The 19,573-nt window shown below is 45.7% G+C and overlaps 2 protein-coding genes across 9 annotated transcripts in view; one reads left to right on the top strand and one right to left on the bottom strand.

Moving 5' to 3' along the window:
* Positions 1–2,237: 2,237 nt before the first annotated feature.
* Positions 2,238–12,710, bottom strand: DNAJA3 (DnaJ heat shock protein family (Hsp40) member A3). 2 transcript variants are annotated; one of them, XM_057407919.1, is made up of 12 exons: positions 12,526–12,710; positions 12,261–12,385; positions 12,101–12,184; positions 11,194–11,400; positions 9,959–10,111; positions 8,799–8,946; positions 7,940–8,004; positions 6,981–7,109; positions 6,443–6,558; positions 5,803–5,900; positions 4,081–4,197; positions 2,238–3,335 (listed from the first exon to the last, which is right to left on the bottom strand). In XM_057407919.1, the coding sequence occupies exons 1-11, from the start codon at positions 12,689–12,691 to the stop codon at positions 4,094–4,096; spliced, it is 1,395 nt and encodes a 464-aa protein (XP_057263902.1). In that variant the 5' UTR covers positions 12,692–12,710; the 3' UTR covers positions 2,238–3,335; positions 4,081–4,093. The 2 variants fall into 2 exon arrangements, with proteins under 2 accessions (XP_057263902.1, XP_057263903.1); XM_057407920.1 differs by lacking the exon at positions 4,081–4,197.
* Positions 12,711–12,973: 263 nt separating this feature from the next.
* Positions 12,974–19,573, top strand: part of SNX29 (sorting nexin 29) — a 117,948-nt gene continuing 111,348 nt past the window's right edge. For all 7 annotated transcript variants that reach the window (XR_008972019.1, XM_057407913.1, XM_057407912.1 and 4 more), the window contains exons 1-3: positions 12,974–13,043; positions 17,230–17,294; positions 18,142–18,194. Coding sequence is in view for 6 of the 7 variants with exons in the window: in XM_057407913.1 (XP_057263896.1) it covers positions 13,037–13,043; positions 17,230–17,294; positions 18,142–18,194 (125 nt within the window). In the remaining variant the exon portion in view is untranslated. The remainder of the gene's footprint in view (positions 13,044–17,229; positions 17,295–18,141; positions 18,195–19,573) is intronic.

Here is a 19,573-nt window from a genome sequence, read left to right as displayed (position 1 = left end):
GCCCCAGCTTGCCCCAGCTTCCTTTATCAGGGCCCTGTGGGCAGCCGGGGCTCTAAACAGGTTTGCATCTACAGGGGCTCAGGCTGCGTGTGGCCCAGGCTCTGACAGAAGATGGGACCTTCATGGTCTGCATGGTGACATGGAGCACCATGAAGGAGGCTGAGGAGCTAATACGGAGGAAAGCTGAGGTTGTGAAGGCAGATCAGGATGATGTCACTGGAGCTGACCTTGGCAGGTGCTTAAGGAGCCTTTGTTGTGACCAACTGCTGGGAGCACTGCAGCAAAGAGAAGGAAATCACACAGGTACCAGGGCTTGCTTTAACTGGGACCACATGTGAATGGCCTGGGGGCAAGGGGTCAAGGGACAGCCACAGGGCATCAGGGTGGGAGTCATGGGACAGCTCTTGGTGCAGCCTTCCCAGCCCTCATGGTCCAAGTGGCCAGTCCATGAAAGTCCCAATTACAAACAAACCAGGTCCCAGGCCTTGCGAAGCCTGAATGTGTTCCCTGTTCCTCACAGGCAGAGAGCACGGCCCAGGAGTCAGAGTAGCAGGAGTGGGACTCTTGGCTCCACAGAGCCTTCCTAGGGCTGAGCCAGGCCTTCACTGCCTGCAGTCATTACCCAGAATGTAATTCTCCTGGGTGCAAGTTACTCTGTGGTGTGTTATCCATGCTCATGAGTACGAGTTACTTCTGGGGAGGTATTTTGTCTTTCATTTTCCCCTTTAGATTTGTACCTCTCTCCCTGTGTTACATTGTACTTTCATTATTAAAATGTTCTTATCTCAACCTGCAGGTTTTACACTTTTGATTCTTCTCCCCATCTCACCAAGGAGGGGGCACATGGGGGTGAGCGGGTAGCTGCTGGTGCTGGGTTGCTGTCTGGGTTTAAACCACAAGACTGTTCAGACCAGCGTACCCAGGACAAGAGGACGGGCTGTGCAGCTGCAGGCAGGTAAGAAGTGCTGGAGCTACACACCGCCTTTGGGAGGCGGTTGTTCAGTGACTCTGGGTGTTTTCGCTGTGGCAAGGTGGTGGTGGCAGCTTTTTTCCCCAGGATCACTCTCTTCCCCAGGAAGCAAACACTGGGGTTTGTTTCTCCCTAGAGCAGGCCCAGGCAGTGCAGCACACCTGGCCAGGCAGAGCACTGCCCGGAATGCCCAGTGACATCCTGCACCGGGTAACGTCGTAGCTGAGCCCAACTCCTCCAGCCAGACAGCTGTAATGGATGGGAACCTAGCTGGGAGTTGATTCCCTCTCATGACTGAGAGACATAACAAAGGATGTTGTTTGCCACAGTGTATTTGGCAGAGTATGTATGTTTGTGTTCATCGTGACTGTTGGAAAGAGACAGGAAAACCTAGGTGTGCAGACCTTCATACTTGTCTGCACTGGGGTGCCTGGCCAAAGCTCTCAGGGTGGACAATGGTGAGATCATGAGAAACTGCACGGTCCCATGAGTAAACCATTAGAGATCTGGCATAAAGCTGGTTGTTTTTCTAAGGGTATAAAGTGGGACCCTTTTGTGGCCATGAGAGAAGCCTCACCTACGGGTGGATGCACTGGGCAGAACTTTTCCCAATTGCCTGAGACTCCTGGCATTGGCTGCAGTGGGGTTTCCCAGCTGGAAGTGTGGGCCTGCATGATGATTTAGTGGTAATTGGTGATATGTTTCTTCTTAATCTCTATTCTCTCTATACGGTAATGATCTAATGCATTGCTAACTTTCTTTGGTACTTTACTTATACACCTCTGATTTGCCTTATTGTACTTATTCACTATATGTTTACCTAGTTCACATTAGTGTGTTTGCTTTTAGTGTGCTTACTGGCTTTAGTGTGCTTGTTTAATGAACTCTGCGTATCATGCACCTAGTGTGTGGTCACTATGTGGCGTACCCTGTCAGCAGAACAACAGCTCCCAGCTCTGGCCTGGCCTTTGGGCTCCTAGAGCCTCCATGAGTTGAGTAAAACATTCTCCAACTCTAGGACTTAAGAATCACTTAAAAAGCAATTTTGACCATCCTCCCCTTCCCCCTGGCCATACTTAAGGTACTGCTCGATTAGCGCTCTGGCCTTGGCAGTCTTTGCTTTGCTTACAGTCAGTAACAACCCCCGGGGGGGGGCTCAGGACACTGAGCCCTACCCACTCCTGTTCGAGAGGAGACCTTTTCTGTTCCTGGCAGAGGGAAAGGGGTGAAGACAAGGTTGGAGGAGCAAACAAGGCAGCAAGGCACAAAAGGTGTTAAATATCTTTATGAAGTCAACCTTATTTACATGGATACAGAATCACTTTACAGACAGTTTAATCAGGAGGCAACACGTGCTTTATTTCAGCAAATTAAGATGGGCAAGACTATGACATGTCCTTGTTTAAGTGGTCGATTAGCATGTGGGCTGGTGGTAGCTGCAGGGTGTAACTAACAACAGCGAGCTACAGCAACCACAACACTCGCTGCACGAGCTCCACCACCTGGAACGAGCGCTCCACTTCACTTGCATTCTCACACGTAGGAATAACGACTCTTTGACCAATCATTTATATTACAGGGGTTGTGCTAATGTAATAAAAGACTTTGTCCCAAACTGGCAAAGGGCTCAGTGGTAAACTCGCACCCTTCAGAAGCGACAGCAGTTGTGTAGTACTTTAGTTACTGAGGGAGGGAACCTGAGGCAACGTGCAGATTCCATCCCCACTCTTTGCCCAAGAAATCAGCAGGACAACCCCCCCCCCCCGCCCCAGCTGCTGAGGGAGTCAGGGCAGCAGAGCTCTGACCAGCCCCAGGGATATCCTGCTCCGAGAGCTGTGTGAGACAAGGAGGAGGGCTGTCATGAAGGCAGGATTAAACCTTGCCGACCCACCAAGTCTCCTGGGAGAAGAAAAGTAGCACTAAGCTCTCCGAACAAGTGGAGCATTCAGCAGGACACCTGAGTGAGCAGCAGCCATCCAGGGCTCCCTGCAGCAAACTGCTCCACTCTCTGCAGGAAGGACACAATTTTTATTTCATGTTTCCACTGGTTTGGATTCTAAATAATATTTCAATGTTAATTTTTACCAGACAAGCTTCCAGCAGCAGTGGGGACTGTGGAGCAACCTCAGAGAGAGTGCTGCATTTCTGCAAAGGTGGTATTTTCCTTCATTACCGTGTCCTGGGATGGTGGGTGGGTTTTCTATCCCAATGGCTGTTGGTGCCTCAGTGGTGTGTCACCTCTCCAGCTGGGATTCTCACTATGCCGGTGACAACCTTTGCTCTCCAGAGCCCACTGCCAGAAGGACTCATCCCCAACTGCAAAGATGATTTGCTGCTGGCTCTTAGCTTCCAGTAGAACGCTTCCCTGTGGTTGAAGCAAGAGAGAAGTTCAGTATTTCCTGAGCACATCAGCCCCTGCAGCCCACGTTGTGAGCACACCTCCCACCTGACCCATTGTGCTGCCACCACACATAGCAGACACATTTGAAGCCTGCAGTGCCAGGAAGCCGAGCCCCTGGAATCCAAGACACTCATGTCTGTCAAGAATGATACCAAGTGTGCAGTGCCCCTTCACAACAGGCCGACACCAACTCACTGGCACCCTGAGATATAACACCGTACTCATTTGTGTGGCGGGAGCTTGAATGTGCTTTGTGACAAAGACTGATACCTTCCTGGTGCTGTAAGCCTGTGGCAGGGTGAGTCCAACCCAAGCACTCCAACACCAAAGGCTCTTCAGGACCCCCGCACCTGCCAGCAAGCTTGGGCTCTGCAGTGACAGAACAGCCCATTCTAGCTAACAGAAACACCCTCGGTACTTTGAACTGAGTACAGCTACTGAGTGGATGAGGAAGCAGAGCTGCGGGGAGGCCAGCAGCCTCCCTGAAGATGCACCCAGCATTTTTGCTGCAGCAACAGTGTGCTTTAGTCCCTGGCTTTTTGCTCCAGGTCCCAGGGGACAGCTAGGGCTTTTCACACAAGTGGCTGGAAGGCCTGAGGCTAAGTGAGAAGCAGTGCTGTGCTTTTGCTGCTTCTACCTCCCAAGAAGTGCAAGTTCTGCTTAGTGATGGTGGGTGGAAGACGACAATAAAACACAAGATGCCTCCTACCTCGGATGGGGTGTCAGGAGCTAAACATTTTCTTAAGTTTGGAAAGGAATCCCTCCTTGTTCTCCTCAGCCTCAGGCCTATCCCCGCCTGAATCAGCGCTAGCCATGGCCCTGCCACCTGGACACAAACAGCAAAGGGCTGCAGTCAGATACATCTCCCACCAGCAGCCAGCACTCAGGACAAAGCAAGAGGGTTATTCTAAACAGGAAATGGTCAAGTCAAGGCAGCTGTATCCTCGAGTACAGGGCTGCAGCAGGAATGAAAGAGCTGGAGAGCCTGGACCTCAAGAAGTGGAAAAAGATGACTGTGCGCCCGGGTAACAGTGTTCCCTTGCCCTCTCCCCAGCCTTCCAACTGTCGAGGGAATTCTGCTGCACTACCAAGTCAGGGACCCCACAGGCTTTAGAAATGAGCACTTGCCACCTGCCATTAAAACCACGTTGCTAACTTGTCCACAGCCAGCCATCACTTTACAGGGAAGAAAAGCTGTATTGGCAGTTCCTGGAACAATCTCTCTTCCTGTTTCATGGTTGTGTTGTGACCCTTGAGAGCAAAGCAGTGCCAAACCATACAGGGAACCCGCTTCATGTAATAACAAGCAATGCTTTGACAAACAAGGAGAAAATTAACTTGGGCTAGAGTGAAAAAGGCTACAAGTATTTCAGATCAAGTGTCTGGATAAGGAATCTTCCCAGCAGCAGTGAACATAGTTTTCCGGAATAAACAGGTCTCAAGAAATTGTTTGTCCCTTGAGAAGTGTCCATAGCAAGAAGAAAGGTGACCTCTTGGCTAATCTGCTTTTTCTGTGGCAAAACTGTCAATAACAAGACCCCTAAATCCTCCTCAAGCTTTCTTTGTGCACAGAGAACACAAAGTCCAATCCTCCCCATCCTCCCACAGCTGACTGCAGAGCTCCGACTGATGCAATGCTATGAAATACTGAGGCTGGTGGCAGAACACGCCTCCATCCATCCACTCGGGGTATTTCTGTTGCCTACAGCAAGAACATGCTTTCAGCACCAGCTTGTTTCTGTACCACAAACTACTGGCAGTGTTTTTAATCCACCTTGCTGCTTAATTGTGGTAAAAATTGGCAGGTTTGCTGTTTAAAAAACAAATCTGGAGAGAATCCCACCCCCCCGCCTTTGGCACATAAATGCCTTTAAAAAGCTGGAATGAAAGTGTTGTGCTTGGAGATCTCTCACCTCCCCCCCCCAGGCTGACCTTTAATGCTCACCCCCAGTAGAAAAGACCTAATTTCTTGTTATGAAAGCACTATGAAACATCACATCAGTAAGTATTTAGCAGATACTGCCTTCTAATGTCCTGAACTTCAGCCTTCAGTTCTCAGGCTTTGGCACATGGAGTAGAGAGGACCCGTGTTCCTGGGATCATCTGGCAGCTCCTGAAAGGCTCTTGCCTGTGCCTTTACATAGTCATAAATACCCTTTTTGGTTTGAAGCACAGACAAAAATCCAATGGACTTCATAAAGTTCACTGTACCAATATGAGCAAAGAAAAAATTGCTTTCTAGGAAGAGGGAATCTCCTTGTTTTATGTTACATCAAACTGAAACCATTTCCAAAGTAATGTGCTTGGCAGTTTGCGCTGACGCAGTCTCAAGGCTACCCTGACTCACCTTCCTCCCCAGGAACGCTCTCCAGAAGCGCTCTGCACTCCCACCCCAGCTCCTCAAGGAGGAGCACCAACTAGCACCACTCACCTGACGCTGTGTTTGTGACCCCGTTCACTGTGCCCTCCACATCTGCCTCGTCCTCGGCGTAGCTCATCATTAAGGCTCGCTGGCGATCCGTCAGCCTCCTGCAGGTCCAACACAGAATGGTTACAGCTGTCTTTAGGGACAAATGTATCTACAGCTCTTCTTAACCTTCACCAGCAGCACACAAGGGGCAGCTACTGGAAGTACAAGAGGAATATACCTGACATACACTGAGAATCCCTACAGAGCTCTTAATGATCTAGACAGAGTAAGAGTGGAAGAGGAGAGATGACCCACTGCCTTTCATCAAACTACAGTGAAAAATGGTGGGGAGGCCCCAGGAATGAGCTCCAAGTGCAGCAAGAGAAGGTGAACTGTTTCCTTCACCCCAGGAGCCAAGGGTGCACTTCTTTCCAGGGTGCAGGATTTTTAGAGCTGGGTTGCCAAATAGTATTATTAAAAAAATACCCAAAGTCTACCTCACATTAGAATTCACAGCAGAGAGAAATTAGGGACCTTGACAAAGCAGGAATTTTGACAAAATCTTTCTGGGCAATGTTTTAGGTTTTTGTTTGGGTTTTTTTTTTTTTTTTTTTTACAAATAGTTCAAGACTTCACAGAAACTTGTATTAGCTCTACTTACTGAGGAACTTTTATCTTTACGTGAATGTAGTGGTCTCCGTAGCCGTAACTGTTAACCTTGGGAATGCCTTTCCCACTCATTCGAATTCTCTGGTCTGGCTGAATACCAGGGGGTATCTATGAACACAGAGGTGTCATGTTTATTACTCCAGTTTAACCATTTCCATAGTAATTGCATTACATGTCTATAAAAACAAGCTGCTGCTCCAGCAAGCAAGGTCTGGTATATTCATGCATTTGGACACATTCAGAAGCCAAGTCTGTAACGACAGAAAAGCTTTTGAAGGAACAAGTAAAGAACCTTGCATGGCCTGTAGACCTTGGCTGCGATTTGTTCAGCCAGCTCTTCCTCTCCCTGTTCCTACCACAGGAAGGATGTGTGAGCAAGCAGGTCACACACTACCCGACACTCAATCCTGACCAAGTCTGAAACATGACACTGGCAGACTTAGGATATCTGTACATCTCTGCAACAAAGGAGGAGTCTCTGCTGTCCCACACTGATTTATGCCCAAGCCCTTCCACACAAAGGTACTTACTGTGATATTGATTGTCTCATACAAGCCTTGACATCTGGCTGTACCTCCCAGCACAGCCTGTGCTACTGAAATGAGGAGATCCGAATGGATATCTGCTCCATTTCTTTTGAACACAGAACTTTTCTGAACCTAAAAGGCAGGCATTTCCAAAGAGAAGTGAGCACACCATCACAAAATTCTCATAGTAAACTGCTTTGAAGGTTCTCTGAAGGAAACATATCAGAACACTGCAGTCAGACCAAGCTCAGAAGTGTAAGTTAATGGTCAGTCTTTTAGACTCACACAGATCTTGACATAGCCATGACTAGCCAGAGGCTTAGGAGGATGCCTGCTTCCTAGTTCAGCAATTCCCTCCCCTAATGCTGTTGTTAATTTATCAAAGCCAGTATGATTCTTTGGAGACCGAGAAGACACTGCCTTGTCCAGTACCTGAACAGGGGAGAGCCGGAAGAGGGAAGCAAGCACCTTTGAAGTGGCCTCACAAGCTGGAAGAAAATTAAATCCTCCAACACCACTGAAAAGGCACTGAAAAAAATTTTCTCCTTGACAGAGTTGCATGACAGGACACCTAAAGGAGAACAGGGCCCCAGGTACAGAACATGTGCAAATGCCTCTCATGGGCATTCCTGCAGCCCTCTTCAGCACTCTCAGCCCTGCGAGCAGACAGCTCCTGCACGTTGCCAAGTCAAAGACCCAAGGCACTGGGAATCTACTCTGCATTTTGATGCCTGCTACTGTAAGGGCCTTGTCCTGGAACAAGCAGCACAACTCTCCACAAGCAGACTGAACGTTACACCACTGGTTACAATGCAGATCTGCTATCTCAGGAAGTTTACGTGGATCATGTTACTTCAGCTGTTTCAAAGCATCACTCACTCTTCCTCCTCCATGCCCCATTTAGACAGTTGTGAAGAGAACAGGCAATCAGCTTAATAATGAAAATAGCTGCTGATATGTACCCTGAACGTAATGAAGATTTCTTTCTTCCCCACAGGCATCCGCACTGTCTGCCCATCCTCAACGCCTGCAATCAGGAAAGAAAAGAGGGAATGTTACCTTATGTTACAATCCATGTGTTATATGAGTACCTACAACTCTTGGATCCCCAAAAGGCAGCCATGACAGGAGTACCCACACCTCCAGCACAAGGCACACACCCTACCAGCAAGCAGCACAGTAACACTCTCAGTAAGAGCCCAACAGTTGCTGTCCAAGGAAGGAGGTGTCAGCACATGTTTATATCCCCAACAATTACTACACCCCAAGCAGGTTCCTTATTTCAACCCCTACAGAATTCTTGAGGGAATCCACCAGATTAAAGACCATGGCAGCCTCCATGAGCTGCAGGAAAATTACAGGCTGCTCATTCAGGGTGATCTTGGAGAACCAAGTCTTCAGCCCCACTCTTTGGTGAGGAAGACCATCAGAACACCTTCCTGAGCCAAGCTAAGGCTTTCAAGATTCTCACCCTCTCCCCATGCTTCGAAGAACAAATGAAAGCCCCCAAAAATTAAACCTTTTCAGAATCTCGCTCTTCAAAACTTGCCTAGAAGGACCCATGTGAGAACCAAAACTTTACCTCAGGAAGGGCAAAGCAAACATTTATATCCATGGCCAGAAAGTTCATCTCATTACCAGCCCTTTCAGCTGCCAAGTTACCAACTTCTCTGCTCTTCAGATAACTTTGTTGCAGGAAAACTTCTCCCATTGTTCTAGCAGGGACCAGCCAAGCTTTGGAGGCAAGTGCCTTGCTCTTGGCCAACTCGAAGCAAAGAACTAGTTAGTTAACAGAGACCAGTGCAGAAGCACAATACTAACCAGCTGGAACAGGGACCATCACTGTCTTCTTCTGTTTGGTTTGCCCCGTTCCTCGACATACCACACACGGTGTGGTAATGATGGAACCGCGACCGCCGCACCGTCGGCATGTAGATCGCATTACGAAAGGGCCAGTGTTTATTGTTTCCTGGTGAAGAAAACACAGATTGTACAAATAGTTAGTACCCAGATGGTAGTTTTCACTTCCACAACACACTGACAGTGCCAGGCCTGGCACATCCAAGTCCTCTTAGTCGTACATGCAACCTGACAGAAGTGACATCCTTCAGCAAGGGGTGGAGCAGAAAAGCAGCACAGAGACCCAAAGAGGTTGCTGCTTGCGAGAACCTGCAGCAGATCCAATTGCTGTCATATTCTGATCTCCACTGAAAACCATCACTACTATGAGCAAGTGCCTCATGGTGAAGGGAAGGAAAACACGCTTCACATCTCTAAGCTTTAATGTGCCAGAAGGACCAGTGCTCCTGACGGCACTATTTTACAGGCAACTACAAGTATCTGTATTCTGAGGAATCCAAGGACAATCCACTTGCACAAATTATTGCCAGTGACCACGAAAACATTATGGAGACTAAGCTATGGACTGCACTGTGAAAGCTACCCACCAGACTGGAGCACATGAAGAAAGAGTGGCAAGAGCTTTCAGCCACCTCTGACCAACTACAATTGCTCTGTGGGCAAAGGTATTCTGGTCACAGAGTCACTGCCAGTGCGTGGAATTTGAAAGCCTGAAGCTCGACCTTTACTTACTGTAAGTAACATGAATCACAATTACCCTGAGGCTATCATCACCTTCCTCCCTCCTCCACCCCTCAGTTTCCCATTTAATGTCCAAATAATTTAGAATCATTATATTACATAAATATTAAGTAATTTCAGAACTGTTACATTCTGTAGTATGTTTTGCTGGACATGTGATACCAGATGATGTAGCCTTAACAGCCAGTGCTGTTAGCTGGGCAGAACTCTTCTTTAACACAAAGCAGATCTTCCTAGTGCCTATTAACATCAAGTCCACATTAATCTGGCTTTGCCCAAGATAACCTGATGACTGTAGTGAGAATTTTTCACTGTGGGAGAGACTGACCTGTCCCCAGAAGGAAAAGCACAGCATAATTCATGTCTTGAGAAGTACTTACCATGCCAGTGCCATTGCAGTAGTGACAGCGCTGTGCTTTAGTACCAGGTTCGTGTCCTTTCCCATGGCATCGCTCACAGGAGTCATTGATGTTCACCACAATCTCCTTATTAACACCTTTTGCAGCTTGGGTGAATGTCAGTTCCATGATATACTGTACAGGAAACACAGACACTGACATACAACTGGTGTGTGGTGGGGTTTTAAGCAGACTGAAATTGGTTTAGGGCAAACATAAAATCATGCTTAAAATACACTCAGGTAACAGACAGGGGGAAGAAATGGGTGGACACACAACACGTTTGAGGATTTACCTCATTTGAGGAAGCAATAATCTGTCTCACAGACATGAAAAGGGTACAAAAGGATAGCAGACATTGTAGGAATGATGGCTACACCAGTCTGATGGCAATTGTATAGCAGAAATGCAATTTAAAAATAGAAAATGAAGTAAAAGTGGAAGTCAAGTGTTATTCTGCTCTCAGAAAAACCCTTACTATTTCTAAAGGTTTTATTTTATGGGAATGCAGCAACAGGTTAAGGTGAAGGCTTTAAACCCCAATGACAGCATCTGATCTTCCTCAATAAACTCTTTACTCAACAAGGGAAGTCATCAGCAAAGATGACTGCACAGAATAGGAAATTTTGTTTAGAATTAAAAGGTCATTTTTAGTGAAGCAAGTCCCAAGCATTTCTGAAGGCAGCACATGAACTGTCAACACCTAAAAGAGCACTAAGCTGCAGTACAAAGAAGAAGACACAGGTTTGGTTTTATTGCAGGCTCCAATGCAAAGTTAAGCCAATTAGGTTGCAAAATGAAGCCAATTAAGCAGCCAAACCTAATGCTGGAAGGCTTGTTTTATAGTTAAAAGGTAATTTGTGGTTTTTAGCATTACAGATCAAAGCAGACATGTATAAATCACTGTACAGCAGAAAGGATGCCTCTGCCACACTGGAATTGTTTGGCAGCACCAACTGGTGTCAGGAAACACTAGATGGAGTAGCTCAAGTACAGAAAAGAATACTCTGTCTGGAGGTCTGGAAAATGTACCAACACAGCTTATCAAAATATGTGACTCCCCCACCAAACAATGGGATGCTTGCATGCTGGTGCTCCCAGACCAATTCTTTGCTTAAGCTCACTCTGGGAGTGATCAGTGACAGATCTATCTCTCCCCAGCTTCTGAGGTTTTAATTTCTCCTTTTCATTACTCAGCAAATAAACCCATTTCATACCTCCTGTGGCTGGTCAAAGACATTCTGAAAATCACCAAAAGGGGATCCTGAAAACTCTCCAAAGATTTTCCTGAAGAGCTCCTCGGGATCGATGGAGGGACCGCTGCTCCAGTACTGCCGCCCTGCGCTGGCACCCGTCGCCCCAGGGTCAAAACTGGCTGTGCCATATGCATCGTACTGCTTCCGCTTCACTTCATCACTTAACACCTTGGAGGCAAAAAAAGATGCCCTCACGACACTGTGCAGATCTGCAGCAACGCCTCTTGGGAGAATCCAAGGCTCCTGGCCTCGCTGCCCCAAGCCCTCCACGCTCTCAGACCTTGTCATGAGAAGGCTAGCCCAGGAGCACATGAAGAACCAAGAAGCTGCTTCTGCCCTGATGCCTCTCAGCTCAGAATCAGGAAAACCGTAAGACTTTACTGATTTATAATAAATAAATATAACTGACATTATAGAGTTGATTATTAATGTATTGGGTGAGTGCTGGGCTAGATCTGAAAATCCAAGAAGGCAAAAACTGGCACAAGAACAAGCTGAAGAGCAAGGAGGAAGGGGCTGGGAAAGAACAGTGAAAAGAAATGCTGTGTCAAACAGTCAGTAACTACAGCCAGGATTTTTATTTGATTAAAGAGACTGATAATTCCACAAGGGTGACCACAACATCCACGCCAGTCACTCACTGCTACGAAAAAGAGCACAGACTGAAGGAGCCCCCAACATACTCAGCTAAATCAGATACTTGGGTTAATTGATTTCCTAGAGAAACCGCTGGGACAGAGGTGCTCAACCCTGAAGTGCAAGACACCAAAATCCAGCCACGGTTTTACAGGAAATGCACACCAAAACTGTTTCCCCATCTACTCTTCAAATTTTCCTCCTTTTCATCAAATAAAATCCTGTATATTACCTCGTAGGCTTCTGCCAACTGAGCAAACTTCTCTTTAGCTTTCGGGTCATCCTTGTTTGTATCGGGGTGGTATTTCTTTGCCAGCTGAACAAGAAGAAAGCAAGAATTAGAGACAAGACACGCGAGATTTGAGTTAGCAGGCTCCCGCGGCAGGACGTGCCTGGTAGTACGCCTTCTTGATCTCCTTCTGGGTGGCGGTGCGGGGCACCCCCAGCACCTGGTAATAGTCCTCCTTGGCGCGGGCCGCGGCACTGCTGTGGAAGGCGGCGGCGGCGCGGCTCGTCCCTGCGGGAGAGGAGGGCAGAGGGGCCGAGTGAGGGCCAGGCCGGGACCACGAAGGGCAAGAGGCGGGCCCGCGCCGGCCCCTCCGCGACAGCCCCCGGCCCCCCACCCCGGCCCGCTGAGGCCCCAGCGGCCGCGCTCACCCGCGGCGCAGAGCGGCAGGAGGAGGCGGCGGGCGGCGGGCCGTGGGGTGGCGCGGAGCCCCCACAGGAGCCAGACGAGAGGCAGCCGCCCGGGGTCCCGCGGCCCGCGGCTCCTCACGACGGCGGCAGCAGCCCCCAGCCAGCGCGCAGAGGTACCGCCCGCCATCTTGGCCCAGCACGCGCTGCGGCGGGCGACGAGGCGGAGGCGCACATGCGCAGTGATCCCGAGAAGCCGGCACCCGCCCGTCACCGCGCATGCGCGGGGGTGGCAGTCCCGGGAACGGCGAGAGGTGGGGCGGGAGGAGGCTGTGCTCGGCGCTCCTCAGGGTGAGCGGCACAGCGAGGGCACGGCTGGGACCGCTCCACCGCCCGCCTCGGAGGGGTGTTTACCTTCCGGGGCAGCGGAGCAGGGTTCCGGGGTGGAGTCTGTGTGTTGGCCCGCCCTGGCTTTAGGCTGTGCGGGAGGTGGGAGCGAGTCCGGCGGACGGAGGGCGTTAGCCCCGCGGTCGCCATGAGTGGTGAGTGAGGGGGATTACAGCGGGGCCCCCTCGGTGCGGGCGTCGGGTCTCTGGGGCACTGTCGGGTCTGGCGCGGGCAGAGCTTGCCCGGGGGTTCCCAGCCTCTCCGCTGCCTCTCTAGGCTGGCGGGGTGCTGTTCGCCGCCGACAGAGGCCCCTTTTCCCCCCTTCGCTTGTCCCTGGTAGGGCTGTGTCGGGGCGGGGCGTGGCGCGGCGCGGCGCGAGAGGCTTTGGCTTCTCTATCCCCGCAGCGCGGAGCAGGGCTCAGTTCTTGCCGGCACCGCCACAACCCGCTCCTCGTTCTGGCTGCCTTAGCTCCCCCCTCCCCCGAGGTGTTTTAGCTCGTTTTAAACTCTAAAGCCTGCCCTTCAGCGTGACACCGGCTCACAGTACGGGTGCTGTTGGCCTCGGGGGTCACTGATGCAGCAAATTCTCTTGAGAAACGAAATTACCATGAGAAAATATTAATTAAGAAATGAAACAAAACAAAAAACAGTACAAACTTCTAAGGTGCGCTCCGTGAGAGACGACGGGAGCATGACTTGTGGAAAAAGTGGTCTTGTTAGTACTTGGGATGTATCGATGCTGTTCCTCAGTCATGAGTCGGCAGTGGATGTGTGCGTTTCTGGCCTCTGTGTTGGGGTGAAGCAGCGTGTATGTGCGCGCTGAATCCTGAGGCTTTTGAGGTGTTTGTGAGGAGAAGTACTGAAAAGCTTTGCATGATGATTAGGATCCATAAGCTTCAGGAGTGGAGGAAGAGCACTTGAATGGGCCAGCACGGCGAGTTGCTTGGTGGGATGGAGGAAGAAATCTTAATAATTATTTTCCTGTAAATAGAAATAGGCACTTAGTATGTCTTAAAATACATTGGCAAGGGTTTGTTTGGGATTTTTTAAGGAGGGAGGTGTTTAGTAGATGCTTTCATGAGTCTAGCTATACAAGTTCAGTAATGGAAATTGCTGATGGTACTCTGCACCTCAAAATTAGGTTGCATGTTTATCTCCCACCCTGAATTAACATGTGGTGAGATCTTTTGCCAAAGACAGTAAGAAAAGTAGAAGAGTTAACTGGAGTAATTGAACACTACATGTTTTACAGGTAACAGGAATATCTGAAAGTGAAACCAAAAATGGAAGCACTTAAGCTGTATTTTTCTGTTTTGTTCTCACCTTTGTGATAAGATGAAAACAAAAGATTTTTACGGAAGAAAAGAGGAGGAGGAAAAAAAAAAGATAGTTGTGGGGAAGTCTGTTAATTGGCATTGTGAAAAATTAAAGTAGCAGTCTAATCTTTCAAACCGTGGGAAAAGAAAGTCTCTTGGATGTTTTAGATCTTGAAAAGGAATAGACTCCATCCAAGTGTTGAAGGTTTTAAGAGTCAGCATTTCAATATGAAAAAGCCTCAGCCTGGGACAAGCCTTGTGCAAATTTCTGCAAATCAAAAAATCTCATTAGGAAACTCACCTTTGGGAGTTCTCTTTGAGTTCTGTGACTCAAAAGGCAAGGTCGCAACTATTGTGGCATAAAGCCTTATCACAGAATAGTGGAATGGTTGGGTTGAAGGGACTTTTAATACTCATCCAGTTCCAATCCCCTGCCACAGGCAGAGTCACTTTCCACTAGAGCAGGTTGCTCCAAGCCCTGTCCAGCCTGGCCTTGGACACTGCCGGGGATGGGGCAGCCACAGCTTCTGTGGGCAGTCTGTCCCAGCACCTCGGCAACCCTCACAGGGAAGAACTTCCTTATGTCTAACCTGAACTTTGCCTGTTACAGTTTGAACCCATTACCCCCTGTCCTGTCACTACAGTCCCTAATAAAGTGCCTGATGGGACATCCTTGATGGGACATGCCTGTAGGCCTTTTCAGACACTGGAGGGTGGGTTTCTTAAGTTTTTTCAACCTTACACTTGTGTTTTCACAATTATTTTTAGACTCGTGTCTGAACTTCCTTTTTTTTATTGCAGTGGTCTAAATATAGCCTTTCTTTCTGAGTAATGCTGGTTTTCTGCATTCTGTGTTTTGTATTTGTATGTTACTGCAGTCTTTACACTATTCTGAATCAGTTGAAGGGTGTTTTGGTCAGTTTGTAATACACTGTTAGTCTGTAAATCAGAGCTGCTCATGCTTCATTGGTGCACTTATCTGAAAAAAATATGCTTTTTTAAAAGATGAAGTTTGTAAAAAGAAGACCATAAAAAAGCAAAATCTTAAATAGATCTTGCAAAGATTTATTTGTCCCTTCCATCTACTTGAAACAAAACATTGCTAAATAGTGCTAAGTTTTCTAGTCTTATTAGAAAGAAAAAACACACAACTTAAACTTTGGATTTTAAAGCATGTTAGATTCTGAGTATCCTTTTTTTCTACCTGTGAAGTTTCTATGTAAAGCACAGCAGAAGAATTCTGAAGACATGCATGGAGCTGAAACTGCGGCCAGCCCTCACAGGTATCATGTGGCCTCGGAGCCCTGTTACTGGTGATTGGAACTTCTTATGAAATTATTGGCTGCAAACATGCGTAGTCATAATTTATTAGTACAAATTTGCAAGTGAAATTGTAACAAAATGTGCATTGCACTGCACTCTGTGTAAATTTAAGGCTGTTTGATATAACATTCTTTAATCTTTTAGAACAGGGGTTATCATCTGTAGGTTTTCTGTATTTATGCATTTTTCTTGTTGTTAAGACTCTGGTATTTAGTTACAGACCATTTCTATGTCATCAAATAGATGCAAAGATGCCAAGGAGATGTGAATTGAAGAATGAACACGTATTGCATTTGGAAGACAAAACCCACACACTTAGTATTTTCATTTGACAGATTTTTTTTCTGGTCGCAGAATTAATAATTACATGCATTTGTTCTTGAGTAGTCTCAAACTGCTAATATAAAGAGAAATGTTGCATTGTGCCTGTTCTCACAGGCATGTGGATGGCATAAGGTGTAGAAGTAATAAGTTTTGAAACAATAGAGAAGATCTGCAGGTTTGTGTATATTCAGTGTTCCTGTTCATGAGGGCTTGTAATGAAAGTTGAGCTTAATCATTTTCCTTATTCCAGTTACGTGATTCATAAGGCATTTAGATGCATAGGCATGTGTCTGCTTTTCGCAATGCCTGCATGGTAAGAACACTGAATGTGATTTAATAAAACTGTGAACTCTGAAGGAGCATAAAGTGGAGTAGTAAGGATTAGATGAATTTAACCTGATCTTCGTAGTGGCATAACTCACATAGTTGGTTGGGTGTGGGATTTGTTTCTACAATCCTTTACTAGCCTTGAACTCTTTGCATCTTAACCTGAGTTTGCATGCATCAGAATATTTGATAGCAGAACCAAACCTCATGCGTCACATGTCTACACAGTTTGAGTAAGAGCTCAAAATGGGAAGTGTAACTTCTTGAAAATCCAGGAAAATCATCCAAATAAGCATTGTGAAGCTTAGTTAGCAGCTCACTTGTCTATTTTAGATATACTATGGGAGTTTTCTTCTCCTAATTCAATATTTAAAATGAAATAGAAGCAGAATAATTCCAGTAGGACAAATTCTGTCCCTTGCTGCTGCCTTAGGTGGAAGCTAGTTTGAATGGGATTATGAAGATAAGGAATTCTGGGATTGGGACCTTGAAGTGTTGGACAGCAAGAGGTAGAGTGGCATATCTTGGTGGATTTCATCGCTATTTACTGGAGAGCTGATGTTGTAGTGATTGATTTTTTTTTCAGTATCTGGAGGAACTTGCTTATGCGGTTTTTATAAATGGCTTTCAGGATATCCATATATTAAGTGTACGTTCTTTGAGAGGAAAAGAAGGATAGTGACTTTAATTCCAGAGAGGTCACAAGAGGTTGATGAAGGATATTTTGAACTCAAGTTCAGAATAAAGAAATGATAGAGGTGAATAAATTTTACACATATTCTTGGGAGTTTATAAAGCGTATTCTGACAAGCAAAGCGTTACGCTGTCATTAAAGTGATTGAGAAGTTAAAGATTGTCTTGCATAGTTTCATGTAACAAACCAGATTTTATAGGTATTAATCAGGAAGAACTATGCTGGTAGTTAAATTTTAAGGGATTTATTATAACAGTTGCTCTGTGTTTCACCTGCTTAAAAACTCTTTCTGCAGTAAGGTGGTTTGACAGTAAGAAGATGCTCATTTTAAATTGATATCATGTTGTTGAATTCCAGGTTCACAGAACAATGACACTAAACGACAGTTTCTTCTGGAACGGCTGCTGGATGCAGTTAAACAGGTGAGAAATCCAGTACATATTTTTATAGTATACTTACTCCAAGTTGTCAGTTCTAGCAGGAACTGTTTTGTCTTTGCCCTTTTTTCCTCCTTTTTACCAAAGAAGAAATCTTGTATTTCTCACAGTACTACTGAGTTGGTTTTGTCTGCTACTAAACAACTATTAGGCAGTATTTAAAATTCTTGTTTTTGGCAGGTTACATTTGTGATAGTTATACTTACTATAAATATATTTATAATACAGAATGTGTAAATACATATTTGTAATACTTATAGTACTGAACTAAATTGTAGTGTACTGCAAATTTTACAGTAGCAGCTTTTTTTCTTTGCACTAGGATTTTAGTGAATGATTACAATAGAGTTAAAGATGGGATTTACTTGTGTGTGTGTATCTTGCATCAGGATGAAGTTCAGCAAATAGAATTTCATAGACTGGATTCAATTTAGGAGAGCTCATGAGGCAAAAGACTACCTGAAAAGTAAGCCAGTGATACGTTCCATAAAGAATGATCCTTCTCTAACTGTAATGCTGAGCTGAATAGGAGCAATGTTTGGTTTTATGGTTGTACATTTAAAACTCAAAAGTAGTAATTTTCACTCAAATATACTGAAGGACCTGCAGGTGTTTTTTGCTGGCTAGCAAGGGCATACAGCAAGAGCTCCAAGGAGCAGGCCATTAGTGGAACATGATGCTGTGAAACACTTCTAGTTGCAGGCTGTATTTGCCAATGTGTTGTTTTGTAGTGCTTCAGTTTTTTGTTATGACTTTGTTTCTTACATGGAGATATTTTGAAATACTGAGTTTGTTAGTACAACAAGAATTCATTAAAATCTGTTTATTGCAGTGTCAGATACGATTTGGAGGAAGAAAAGAAATTGCTTCAGACTCTGATAGCAGGTAAAATGGTCTAAGAAACTTCCAACATGCTTAGGTTATGTATTGTAGTGGCATGAAATTCCTCACACACTCAAAAATCCCTGTTTCTACTGACAGAGGACTCTGAATTTTTCATCTTCTTAAAAATTTGATAGCTTAACACAGCAGAAGTCTTCTAGGCAAAATTTAATCACAAGGGCTCCACAATCATCTTGAGTATTGTCTGAATGATATTCTGCTTTATTAGTTAAGTTTTCCTAGCAAAGTAAAGTTTCCTAACATAGATGGACTAGAAAGTATTACATGTTAAAAGCTCTGCTGTCCAGGGCAGTTATGGTAAATATATTTCTCTTTCTGTCAGTGCTTCTCCTGAGATCTTCTGCTTTTTTGTGACCCTGAATAGAACTCTGTACTTGTGGAGTGCTGGAGCAGAGTCCTGTGCCACTTTGTCAACTGTTTTTATGCGTTTGCTTGAACTTAAAGTATCTTCCCTTCCTTTTGGAAATCAGCTTTGGCAGTGAGCTGACAACTTTATTAAAGCTTAAGTTTTAAGTATTGTTTCTTTAATAGCCAAAAGTAATACTTATTTTCTGTATTTCAGACAAACAGATTTCCTTCCTGTCTCTTACACCTTAAGCCTTACTCTTCCCTGTAGGTTGCAGTAATATTTCTTTCTTTGGCAGGCTAAATTATGCTGGTTTTACAGTGTTTCTAGTTCTGTGAAAACTGATTTATTAACTGGGTTATGTTAAAAAAAGAATATCAGGAGATTTGTAAATAGTATTGTAGTGAGCAGCATCAAAACTTGAAGATTAAACACATCTCCAGAAAAATCTTTCTTATTTTCCTGTGCCTGGGATTTCTGAACGATATTAAAATGTACGCCTGTTTTTCTAGGCTTGAATTATAGAGTACTAATGCAAATTAATAAAATTGTCTATTAATTGCATAGGAAGTTACAGCATATTTTCAGAAAAACGTTCATTGCATGTGTAGCACAAAGGATATTTATGAAAATGTAATTGCATGAAATCTGAAGCTGATATGATGTGGCTAACAATCACTATAGCAGGTAAGGATGATTTTTCAAATTGATTGCCAGTTCTTCTGGAATTCATTTGTGCCCCAGCTTCGGGTAGTCATAGAATGGTTTGGGTTGGAAAAGACCTTAAAATCATCCAGTTCCAACCCCCCCTTTCCATGGGCAGGGATGCCTCACATTAGACCATGTTGCCCAAGGCTCTGTTCAGCGTGGCCTTGAATGAATGTCATAACAAGGCTTTGGGTATAAGTAGATTATACTGTTTGCAGATAATGAGATTAGAGCATACAAGGAGTCTTTCACTTCATGTACACCTTTACATTCAGAGATTTGGAATAAACATGCTTCATAGAAACAT

This window comes from Pezoporus wallicus, unplaced genomic scaffold, assembly GCF_028554395.1.
Source record: "Pezoporus wallicus isolate ANWC-B61680 ecotype Strahan unplaced genomic scaffold, APGP_CSIRO_Pwel_v1 contig_4012, whole genome shotgun sequence".
Lineage (NCBI taxonomy): Eukaryota > Metazoa > Chordata > Aves > Psittaciformes > Psittacidae > Pezoporus > Pezoporus wallicus.
Note: the sequence above shows the minus strand (reverse complement) of the source record. Positions and strands in the feature narration are given on the sequence as shown.